An 11,985-nucleotide genomic window follows, 5' to 3' on the forward strand; every position below is an offset into this window, starting at 1 on the left:
TTGCCTTATTTTTACAGAGAGAAATGAAGCCGTTCAGACAGACAACCTCCGTCTGAATGACTCGATTCTCGCCAGCCGCGAACACAACGTCTCTTAACCTCAACAGGGCCTCTTGTCTGTCCCTGAACTCACCATCCCATGACTGCCTTCTGCTGCACATGTGAATGCATCGAAGCGAAACCAACCTGCCCACACACACACATATACACATTTTTTCTCAATTTCCCACAGTTAAGAAAAGCACATGATCGATGTGTTGGAGGGGGGTATATATACATGTTGTCAGGCAGCTGTATGATATCAGTCTGAAGTGACAACCAACAGCTGCAAATACAAGATGAAGCTCTGCATCGTGCTCGTGTTCGGGACCCTGATTGTCCTCGCCTACGGTAAGACCACAATGTGTTTTAGCTTCTGTTTGACTTTTGCTGTGTTTAAATAACCTACTAAAAGAAATACTGCAGAAACTGACATGTTCCTTGCACAATACTGAAACAAATCAATTATTGAAGTTAAATCAGTGTATGGACATTTTAAAGCAATAATGGACTTACCTGTATCCTAAATGTTCCCTTGAGAAACATGGCAAAAGGTCCATTGTATTGCAATACAGTAAAATATTAAATAACTGTAGCTGTGTTTTTGCAGGTCAATTCATTGTTGATCACTTTTTGCAGCATTTAACATTATTTTTAACATTTTTTCCACATTTCAGACAACTATTGGATTCACTTGATTTCTCTGAAGTATGACTATCAACTTGCAGAGACTTAAAACTTTAAAGGAAACCTATCATGCTATATTTGAATGATATATTGTAGGGCCATACCTATATAAGGTATATTTATACGTTTCTGTTTTCAAAATACCAAACAGATCATGCATTTTAGCCATGCCTCATTTCGCTCTATGTGCTGTTTGCTGTCTACGGGTCTGATTCAGCTGACCACGCCCCCCTGCAAGAGAGGGGAGACGTGCTCTGATCAGCTGCTGGGCTGTCAGAAGAGGGGGAGAAAAAGAGATCTCCGTCCTCCGTGTTTTATTATATAGAGTCGTTATTCATTTGTTTTAAAGCTCAATAAATAACAAAGAAGACCTTTGACCGGCACTTTTCTAATTTTGTCCGGAAGATTTAAACTTTAACGGACATCTTGACCGGCGAAAGAAACTGAAACTGAAACTCTGCCGCACGGTCCCCTCGTTCCTTGGAAGAGGCGGAGAGGTGGGTGTTTGTCATCTGCTGGTGGACTAACCGGAGAGAATTACAGTGCTTGCCTCGACGGGGAGGGATTGCATTGAATTAAAGCAGCAGGAGCAAACGCTTGCCTCGGGGAGGGAGAAAGAAAGCCACAGCGGAGAATAAACAGAAGGGTAACCATGGTAACCAAGTCTTCTTCGCTGCTTTTGTGGCAGACTACAGCGCCACTTACAGGCCTGGCATATGTACTACAGCGTCTCCAGCGCTTTCGAACGGCAATGGCCGTGGCTGTCTCCTCCTGATAGGTGGAGAGTTGGCCCAATAACCGTAGCGCCACCGTCCTGACGTCAGGACAGTGTACAAATCTGGATCAGTTTTTATCAGATCCGTTGCAGCCCCTTTTTTAGAGATTTGGGTATGGAGGAAAATAGAGAGGGTTGTGTTTTCTGACACTTGGTGAGTTCCCTGGAACACCGGGGACACATATTCATGTATAAAAGACGTACAAAAGTGCATTTTGCATGATAGGTCCCCTTTAAATTGTCTAATCGTTGCATTATAATATATGTGCTGTTATCTAAAAAGCCTGTGTTAAGCAAGGCCAAAGCGTAACTAGATGAGTAAAAGTTAATTAAATGTATCAGCTAAATGTTCTTGAAGCATTAAAAGTAATAGTATAGTGTTTTCTTATTATATACTGAAGCATTTTATCTGTAAGAATAATTAAAATGCAGTTGGTCGAGGGGGAGCTCCACTTTTTTACTGTGTTATCTTTCCAAATCAGTTCTAGACCCATTTTATTTGGGGGGCCATGCTCAGGCTAGTTTATTTTATGAGGGGCACATTTTATGCGGGATAAAAGACACAAAAGACAGTGTTCAACATTATTATTATTATTATTATTTTTTTTTTGTTTTGTATAAAGTCAAAGCGCACAAGTGAAGCAAAGTAACATAATTGGTTTCAGTGGTTAAATTGTTATTCAATCACATTTTGAGAAACAAAATGCTTTCAAGTTAATTTTGGCTAGTTACAGCACAACGCTACCTCAAATTGTATTATCTTTATAAACTCTTCTTTTGGAGGGGGGCCACAGGTGGGTCAAAGCTCATTGTTACAGGGGCACTGGCCATCAATATAAAGTGAAAAGTACAATATTTGCCTCTGAGATATAGTGTAATAGAAGTATGAAGTACCACAAAACAAACAGTACTGCGGTTTTTAGCTTCAATCCGCCGCTGAAGGCCCCTCCAGACCAAAAGATGCATTCAAGATTTTGACTCATGTGTTTCCCATTTGTGTGACCCAGTAAACTTTTCATCATGACTTGGAGAATTTACGCTGTAGTGAACAGGAAGAGGACTAAAGGAGAAGATGGGGAAGTGAGCGTTGTAGCAATACAGAGGGAGTTGTAATGAAAGCTTTTAGAAAGTGGACCTGTCAGCATTTAATTATTTGGAGCACACACACATCAGGTCTAATGCAATCACAATGTCACAGTGACAAGTTCCCTGTAAAATAAAAGAAGGAAGGGGAGAGCCGTTTGATTGCGTGAATTATAGAAGTGCGTACTTTTGATCTCTGACGAATCTTTAAACAGCCTAACGAAACGATGGACTCAGACGTATGAGATTCTTATTTCCTTGGGATATGCAACACTGCATATTGTGCAAGACTGACAGGATTTCAACAACTGCTAAACTAATATTTCAACATTACAATGACTAAAAGCCTCGAAACGCTAGAAGTCATCTCCATGTTGTGACACATTATTGAACACACTTTACGGTAAAACATGACTAAATGTCTTTTGATGACAGGTATGCCACCGATCAGCAGAGACTACAACACTCACTGCCGGTGCGTTCAAGTGGAGTCGAGAATCATCCCACCGGACAGCCTGAGGAGCATCAAGCTGTTCCCTGAAGGGCCCCACTGCCCCGACATAGAAGTCATGTAAGTGTTCAATAAAAGTCATCAACATGCAAAGAGTCAAACTGCCAGTCAACTTTTGGGTTCATTAGAAACCATTTTTACTCCTCAGGACTTAAACAAATGGTCAAAATCCCTCCCAAAGTCCTCGAGGAATACATTAGAAAAATCCATGCTGTGATTTGGCACTGAACTCAATGTGTTTGTCTATAATTGTGACAGATCACATTTATTGACTAGCACACCGACATTTCTATTCTTTCATGTATTTATGGAGAACACCCTTTAAACATTCACAGTGCCCGGTTAAAGTAAGTGAACCCTTTAAATACAGTAACTTATCCTTTTAGAGCAATAACCTCAGACAAACTCTTAAACCCTCCAGATCCAGGAATAAGTTCTGGGCTCGGACTGAACTTCTCTAAAATGTGGATTTTCTTTTTTTTGTTGCCACAAAACCACCGAACTTCAGTTGATCTTCTGCCACTCTGACATTATACTGCAGGATATCTTATTAAACTCCTACCTCAATTGAATGATTTATTCAAATTGGACAAGAACAATACAATAACTGTGTGCTATTTAGTTGAAACAGATTGTGTTTGTCTATAGTTGTGACTTAGATGAAGATCAGATCACATTTATTGACCAAATCATGCAAAACAGGAAATTCCAAAGGGTTCACATACTTCTTCTTGCCATTGCATATTATACATTGAGTTCAACACATAGCTCTGACTTTAATGCAGGGGAGATTTCCAATGTGCTGCTTATTTTTATGTGATACAATGAGGATTAGTACCATTGAAGAGCCCTAATAATGTCCAGAAGAGACATGAATATATATCTAAGGTAAAACAACTGTAAAAAAATTGATACAAAATAAAAAAGGCGGGGGCTGAGCTCATGCGGGACCCGGCAGCTACCGTCTAAACTAAATACTGCCATGATGAAACGCCATATCATGGATTATCAAGGATTATTTCTGAAACAGTATGGAGCTCAAAGGCTTTCTCTCTTGCCGGTTATACCACAAGGTGAGTTCCTTTTTATTTCCTGCTTCTTCAAACACATGCTCTCCAGTACAGGTTAGCTCTGAGTGTTAGCGATGCTAATGTAAACACCGACCATATTACGTCCAAAACAGTCGGGCATTGTTTCTGATAGCAACTTTCTGATAGTGCCGTGGGTCCACATTTCCGATATTACGTCATATCGGACGCAAATCTGGATTAGCTACGTTGTACCCCCGTTTTTAGAGATTTGGGTACGGAGGAAAAGAGAGAGGGTTTTATTTTCTGAAGCTGCGTGAGTTCCCTGACACACCGGGGACACATATTTATGTATAAAAGACATCAAAAAGTGCAGTTTGCATGATAGGTCCCCTTTAACACAGGACAGGATTGAGATGATTGTGTGGAGTGAAAATACTTTGCTTTCTCAGCAGAAACTCCTGGAGGGGGTCGGCTTGTTTTTGGAAACCTAATCTCTGTGTCTCGGCTCTGTTTAATCCTTTATTTATTTTTTTGACAGAGCTGGACTGGCGAGCGGGGAGAAAGTTTGTCTGAACCCCCGGTCCTCCTGGGTGAAGAAGCTCATCCAGTTTGTTCTTGCAAAACAACTTCATCAGAAGCATCAAGCATAGTATCAAAAGACAAACAGTAAAACATGTGCAATGAATTCCTCTCTGCAACGATGAGCCATGCTGTTGTACTTTAATAAATCACACTTAACACAGTTTGTATAGCTTATTTATATTGTTAGTGTTGTCTGAATGCTCTTTTTTTTAACCGAACAGAGAACAGGAAGTGTCTAAATAGCACTGTTACTGGATGAAGTATGTCTAAGCATTATAGGAAGTAAGGAATTGTTGCGTGTGACGTGTACATTGTAAAAAAAAGTGTGAATGAGTGTTAATTATTCTCTTTATAGAACGTTTGGTTGTACGCCGGATGCAGACACTTTGTAGCATATCATGTGTAATATTTTATTTTGTGAAAATCACTTGCTTTGTTAAACCCCTTTCCCAACTTTGGCACTGTCAGGGTCTATGTCCAATTTGAGAAAACAAAAATAAATGTTTAAAAAGTCAAATGTTTCTTGTCCTGCATTTAATCTGAAACGCACTTTTTCTCCAGATGTGAATTTTGTGGAGACACTGTTGAACTTTTGCACTCATTTAAAAAGAAACTGACAACGGCCAAGACACTAAACAGTCTCAGATATAAAACTGTTGGTTGATTTCCCAGTGTTGTTTGAACAGCTTTTGCAATGTTAATGAAGGTTTGAAGTCTGAAAAGTACAATGTGTAACCAAGCTAATTTTGCCTAGTTTGACATTTTCTCACGTCTTTTGGTGTTTGCTTTAAAAGAGACGTTTATTCCAGCAAACTTCTCATACTCCTGAAACACTCTGTTTAAAAAAGGGCCAAGGGTTGATACCTTCAGGGCCCTCAGGAAACCTTATATATTTAAGCAATAGCTATATTAAGTGAGCTATTGCTTTTATAAAACGGTTACCAAGTGTGGCAATATGAAAGAAAAATACACACTCTGATTGGCTGTTCAGCTTAGCGAATCAGTGCATGAGAAGCGAAACGGAAGTGAGGGACCCAAACAAACTATTAAGAAGGCAAATCTGAGATTTCATTTAACTCCAGCTCTCGACACAGGTTCGGGAAAGCCCCATGAGCTTCTCGTTGTAGAGTGAACATAGAACGCACACGCTATTTGTTGTTTGTTTATATCACGCAGTCTGTTCTTCTTCTCTTGGTTTGCAGTCTGTCTTCCGGTTGTTGCCTCTTTTGAATGACAAATACACACTACCGCCGCCTGCTGGTAAGGAGAGTTATTGCCACTCACGCATGCGCAGTTCGTACGTGCTTCTTGGCCGTCGGCTGAAGTCTTTGCGGTGTGTTCCAGTGCGACACATGGCCAAAACGCAGAGACACGAGGCGACGCAACAGTCGGGGTCCGTCTGTGTCAGTTCTTTGTTGTCAGCTTGGTGTGTCCGGGCCTTTACACGTAATTGGGACAACAGAACTCAGAGTTAACGAATTTGAAAACGGTGCATTTCTCCGTATGAATATGATGCCTTTTGGCCTGCTGGTGGACAGATTGCTCGTGTTTCCGCGAAAATACTTATGGCAAACGAGCATTGACCACATCGAGCTCTGTAGATTAGATTGTCACTTTTGAACGCTATGTTCTCCACCGGCGGATCTCTGTGTGCACGGCGCTGCAGCGAGTCTGTGAGCGAGATGCCCCGCCCCCCACACAGACGAGAGAGAGAGACAGAGAAAGAGAGATCTCCGCACCGAACACGTTAGATGTCAAGTGAGCTATATATGCCTCATCATACTTTGTTGATTTGGGCATTATAGCTGAAAGACTTGTCGTGGGCTCGTCCACTTTTCTTTTAACTGCCGGTTGTGTTAAAAATGTGTCAATTTTATTGATTTTACGTGCAAACAATGTTTGTTTACAACTTCTTCCCAAGCTTCACGCGCCCCCTCTGCAATAGCGCTGCGCCTCCCCTAGGGGGTGCGACCCCCCAGGTTGGGAACCACTGCGTTAATCTATGGATTATCTGTCGATCAAACTGGCTACACTTACTGGATACACTTAGTTTGTGAGACCTCATCCTGAGGTTGTGTACCTACCATTACCATTACCATTTAAACTCACTTTAAACAACACAATGGCGCCACTTTCTGGTCAGTTCTCTTACCTGCTAGTCACACAAAATCCATCCTTCTCATAAAACAGCTTCTAAATACAGAAGGCAGAAATAATATAAAAGCCCGAAGTCTATTGGAGTCACAGCATGTTTATTTTGTCACATATTTCAATGAATCAAGCCTGAGAGTTTACAGAATAATGTAATAATCATGGTTATTTTAAAATATACTTAATTACTGAATAGAAAGCTATAGGTTTTTTGCTGACATAATCCATTGGATCACAAACAAGTTGAATCGATTCTGATAGTTTTGGATTATTTAAAAAAAAAAATACACATTAAAAATACTGAACCTATGGACATAAATGGAGGCAGCCACACAAACGTTTCTCAGGAGAATTGTAATGCAATTGTATGTTGTATGCAACATTTGATTTTGGCCAAGTTTAATAACCCTTACAAATCAGTACTATGAATATGAATGTTATAAACATGTTCAAAATGTTCATCTTCCATTTTAAATGTAAATAGCATTTCGTTCTCATGAAGAAACGTTTCATAATTTTAAAAGTCCATACTTTCAAGACAAAGTGCAAACAAGTTAACCTTGATAATGCAATTATTAGCTAATTTCCCTTTTTTTGTATGTAATCTGGGCAGATTATAGACATTTATCTGTATAATATGATAACATAATCCTATTTACATGTAACCCTATAATAAAATCCCTCTTTTCATTTCTTCTGCCACACAGGGATAGCAGCCTGTCTCGGAGCCACGCCACTAGGACAGATTTTGTACGGTGAACTGGTTTTACAACATTCACTCTTTAGTTTCAGGCAGACGAAACAGAAAGCCACGCGGCAGCGAGGGCAGTCGATATTTTTGCAGTATTGTTGGCTATGTTCCACCTTCATGCCGCATGTGGGACAGGCTCGGACCGAGGGGCAGTCGGCGACCCCCTCCACCGCGGGCAGGCTGAGGGTCTTGCAGGTCTGCAGGAGCTGGAGGTCCCTGTTCATGCAGCCGTCATTGTCGCAGCAGTCAGATCGAGGGCCCGGACCTTTCCATTTCCTCATGCACTGCCAGCAGAAATGGTAGATCTTCTTCAGATCCGCTGTGCATATGGAGCACTGGACACACAGGTTGGAGATATCCTTCCTCTCCACACTCGTCCTGCACTGTGGGCACTGAGAAACAGAGCACGAACATGTTGAATATTTGAATAGGAGAAAATGCCACATTTAAAGGGGACCTATCATGCAAAATGCACTTTTTTATGTATTTAATACATAAAGATGTGTCCCCGGTGTGTCAGGGAACTCACAAAGTGTCAGAAAACAAGCATTTAGCTGAGTATCTCGTAAAAAAAATGTTTTCAAGCTAAGGACCCAAATCAGCAATTCTCTAAAGGCCCCTACACACCAGGCCGATATCGGCCGTCTTGCGTTGTTGGGCGAAAACGGGTTCCTTGTCGCCCAAAGTCAATTTGGTGTGTCCCGAACCCTCGGCCGTGACACGCCTTATTTGGCCTTTCACTATCGACACCCGGCCGATTCAACATGTTGAATCGGCCGGGTGTTGGACACAAGCTATCGGGCCAAGAAACCACTCTGATCAGCTGTTCAGCTAGCAAATGAGAAGTGAAACGGAAGTGAGGGACGTAAACAAACGATTTAAGGCACAAGACAGCAGCTAAACCCCAGCAGGTGATACTTAAAGACATCAAACATAGCCCTTAAATGTCCTCTCTTACCTCCCACACATAGCAGGGACATCTCTGATATCGGCGGGAGCGTCCCCGGCTGTCCTCTGCTGAGAGCTCCGTGATTTGTTTGGTCAAGTCCGGTTTTTCATCTCATCGTAAATTTAGCAAGAAGTGGCCATTATTACATTGCTGACTCAATAAACTACACACCCGCCAGAACACTGCGATCATCAGATGCAGGTCTATTAACTGTGATTTTATAGTATGTCTGCACTTTATGTGCTCATTTCATCATGCATGTATTTTTATATTCTAAAACATGTTTCGAACGGCACCCGCTATTTGTTTGTATATCAGTCTGTTCTTCTTCTCTGTCTTCCGGTTGTTGCCTATTTTGAATGACGAATACACACTACCGCTGCCTGCTGGTAAGGAGAGTTATTGCCACTCACGCATGCGCAGTTCGTACGTGCTCGGCTGTAGTAAAGCGGTGTATTTCAGTGCGACACACGGCCAATACGCAGGAGAACTCGTCGATGGATCTGTCGGTGTCGGATGTCGGCGAGTTCTCTGGTGACTGCCTGGTGTGTCAGGGCCTTAACAGGGCTGGAATAGAGGGATATGAGGGATGTCTAAAATGCATGATCTGTTTGGTATTTTTAGCAAAACACATCATAGGCATGTTTTATATATATTTTTATATATTTGAGACCCATAATATATGCATAAAAATAGCATGATAGGAGACCTTTAAATTAAATGAAGAACACTTACTGGTTGTATCTCACAGTATTCTGCAGCAGCCAGAAGAGACATGGCCTCCTCAAAGTACTGCATTTCCTCCACAGACAGATCTGCCAGTCTGCGCACCTCTTGGTACGACCACAGTTTGTTGCACTGTGTGGTCCCCTCCCCCACCGCAGGGCATCTGAATTTGTAATAACCCTGAAAACAACAAAGAGAAGAACATGTTTTTAGTATTACAGAAAACTGGTGCACATGACTGGGCCTTCAAAACATGGTTTATGTGGGTAGAGAGGGGAAAAAATGATGTTTACTGCTCAAATGATTGCAACTGCTAGCAGACAATAGGCTATTTCCTTTGGCAAACCGAGAGGACCTTTGGTATAACGTCATTCATACTAGTGCAGTAAAAAACCTTACTCTACTGCAACCTTTTTATTCTACTTTCTAATCTACATTTTCCTTATTTATGGAATGAAGTTGTGTCGGTTGATGTTTCTTGAAATACTTTAGGAAACATTCAGTGTTGCAGAAAAGTTCTACTTTTGATTATTGGGTTTTACATTTTATTTTACATTTTATATTTACTTTTCTCCTTTTAACTTTTGCTCTGTGCACTGTTGCTGATTCACGCTCATCAGAAGCATCAGTAAACCTCCTCTGTGCTGTTTCTTTAAGCATACAACTCCATTGCATTAGATTTAGCATCTTATTTAGAGTGATACTAACCTTAAATACTGACTTCTTTATTTATAGAGAAACAGCTTGCACTTGCCAGTAGGTGGCAGAGTAAGCATAGAAGTGTTGCTGAGCATCCCAGTGGAAACAATAAACATGTTCTTACATTGCAATCTATTTATAACATAGCAACATGCTACCAGTACCAACTGTCTTTTTAACCCACTGTCTCTTTCCCAATGTTTGCTTTCCAGTGTTTTCAGGACATACATCATCCAGCTGGCTGCGACACCATTGTGTGAGGGAGTCGGGGGTGACGGCGTGGCCGCAGGACATCTCTGCTCTGAGACCATCGTCTTCATCACACACTGGATCCAGGTCGTCCTTCCTCTTCACAAACTTCAGGGTGGTGTCCCGGGGGTCGTACCTCTTCTCCACCTGCTCCTGTCCCCGCATGCTCATCATGATTGTCCTGTAAGTGGACAAAAAACAATGATTTCTGACAAGTGAGATTTAAATGAACACAGACTTTTTTTATTTTATTGTTCTTTGCATTACTTCAATTTGTGGCATTATCGTGTTACAACTCCCAAAATGTAGGCGCTTTGAGTTACACATGTTGACATTAAATCAGTCAGTTATAGGCTATAACGAGTTGTTTCGAGCATTTTAGTTTACAGATTGGCAAACATACTTTATAGAAGTCCATCTTCACAATGAACCATTGAGTGTACAGACAACTATCACTGGAATACTGTTATATTGAACAATTGTGCTTTTTCTATGCAGGTGCTGGAGTGATAGGTGGCATAATGTGGATTTATTGATGTTAATTGACTGAGCTATTTATATTTGATATATAATTAGTCATCTGAAAACTTCTGAACATAAGGTGTTGGAGATACACTTGTTGCTGCTGACAAGACAAACATCTTGGCTCTGATATTTTTTCAGCTGACTGAGCTCATAAATCTGACTCACTGAACAGAAACTTAGGGAATTTTCCAGCTGGTTCACGTTCACATAAAAGTACATACAGTAGAACTCAGTATTTATTCAGGCAGTGTGTGTATGATAATATCAATACATATGTGTTCGGTTATGCATATGTTTTAGTATATCTTATGCTAAGTATTTCTTTGGAAAGCCCTTTGTGCTGATGGCTTAAAAAGTGCACTACAAACAAAAATATATACATATCATTTATATGAAAATCACCTTGTCAATCACGTAAAACATTCATTTTTATTTATTGTATTCACAAACACTAAAAGACACTTTGCACATCTAATTTTGGAGTCTTATTCTGAAAAGCTACCTCAATATAAACTTCAATTCAGTTTAAGCAACTTAAATGTTAAGTAATAGACTAAAGCAGTGGTGGATAGTTACAAATTACATTTACTGAAGTATTGTACTTAAGTACAATGTTGAGGTACTTGTACTTTCCCTGAGTATTCTCAGTTTGAAGCTACTTTATATACTATAAGTTATTTTTTAGCTTTAGATGATTAGCTAACACAAAGTCTAAATCAATTTTTAAATAAACTTTGACATATATTTTTAGGTTAAGATGTCCAGCAGCAGTATATCAAGATATTTAAATTAGATCCACCTTTACCAGTTGAGATAAAAACACATGAATAATCATAATAGTAACCCAGCAACTCATGTGATTCTGAAATTACGCATAAGGAGTACTTCTACTTTTGATACTTAAAGTATTCTGATGCTTACTATTGTAGGTTACTTTTACTTAAGTACAAGATCTGAGTACTTCTTACACCACTGGCCTACAGTATATGACACGCGGTGAATAAAACTCTCTATTGACCGGTAAATATATAAATATATATAGATGTATACGAGGAAGTTATGTATTACCTTGTTATTGTTGTTGTCAAACCGGAAGTAGCAACAATTCCAGACAGTGATTTCGCTCAAGTTCAAAACCCAGTGATTTAGGTAAAGTCTTCAGGGTCTATAGGTGAAATATTATCGAGCTTTTCTCGGGTTTGCGTTTCCTCCCTCCTTCAAATACTCT

At 40.3% G+C, this 11,985-nt stretch overlaps 2 protein-coding genes across 2 annotated transcripts; one reads left to right on the forward strand and one right to left on the reverse strand.

Annotated features, from left to right (window-relative positions):
- The first annotated feature begins 288 nt into the window (after window positions 1–288).
- On the forward strand, window positions 289–5,224 carry LOC117488053 (interleukin-8-like). Its single transcript, XM_034136781.1, has 3 exons — window positions 289–389; window positions 3,019–3,154; window positions 4,664–5,224. The coding sequence occupies exons 1-3, from the start codon at window positions 338–340 to the stop codon at window positions 4,773–4,775; spliced, it is 300 nt and encodes a 99-aa protein (XP_033992672.1). The 5' UTR covers window positions 289–337; the 3' UTR covers window positions 4,776–5,224.
- Window positions 5,225–6,938: 1,714 nt separating this feature from the next.
- Window positions 6,939–11,979, reverse strand: LOC117488112. Its single transcript, XM_034136880.1, has 4 exons — window positions 11,826–11,979; window positions 10,212–10,413; window positions 9,294–9,464; window positions 6,939–8,001 (listed from the first exon to the last, which is right to left on the reverse strand). Exons 2-4 carry the CDS (start codon window positions 10,404–10,406, stop codon window positions 7,546–7,548), a joined length of 822 nt encoding a protein of 273 aa, XP_033992771.1. The 5' UTR covers window positions 10,407–10,413; window positions 11,826–11,979; the 3' UTR covers window positions 6,939–7,545.
- Between the last annotated feature and the right edge of the window lie 6 nt (window positions 11,980–11,985).

The sequence above is a fragment of the Trematomus bernacchii genome, unplaced genomic scaffold, assembly GCF_902827165.1.
Source record: "Trematomus bernacchii unplaced genomic scaffold, fTreBer1.1, whole genome shotgun sequence".
Lineage (NCBI taxonomy): Eukaryota > Metazoa > Chordata > Actinopteri > Perciformes > Nototheniidae > Trematomus > Trematomus bernacchii.

Bases quoted from the DNA above. Each gene is read 5' to 3' on its own strand.
- LOC117488112 (XM_034136880.1), bottom strand. From the start codon at position 10,406: ATGATGAGCATGCGGGGACAGGAGCAGGTGGAGAAGAGGTACGACCCC. The intron at 9,465-10,211 runs GTATGTCCTGAA...TGTTGTTTTCAG, and splicing joins GTCGCAGCCAGCTGGATGAT to GGTTATTACAAATTCAGATG. The intron at 8,002-9,293 runs GTAAGTGTTCTT...TCTGTTTCTCAG, and splicing joins AATACTGTGAGATACAACCA to TGCCCACAGTGCAGGACGAG.
- LOC117488053 (XM_034136781.1), top strand. From the start codon at position 338: ATGAAGCTCTGCATCGTGCTCGTGTTCGGGACCCTGATTGTCCTCGCC. The intron at 390-3,018 runs GTAAGACCACAA...TTTTGATGACAG, and splicing joins CCTGATTGTCCTCGCCTACG to GTATGCCACCGATCAGCAGA. The intron at 3,155-4,663 runs GTAAGTGTTCAA...TTTTTTTGACAG, and splicing joins TGCCCCGACATAGAAGTCAT to AGCTGGACTGGCGAGCGGGG.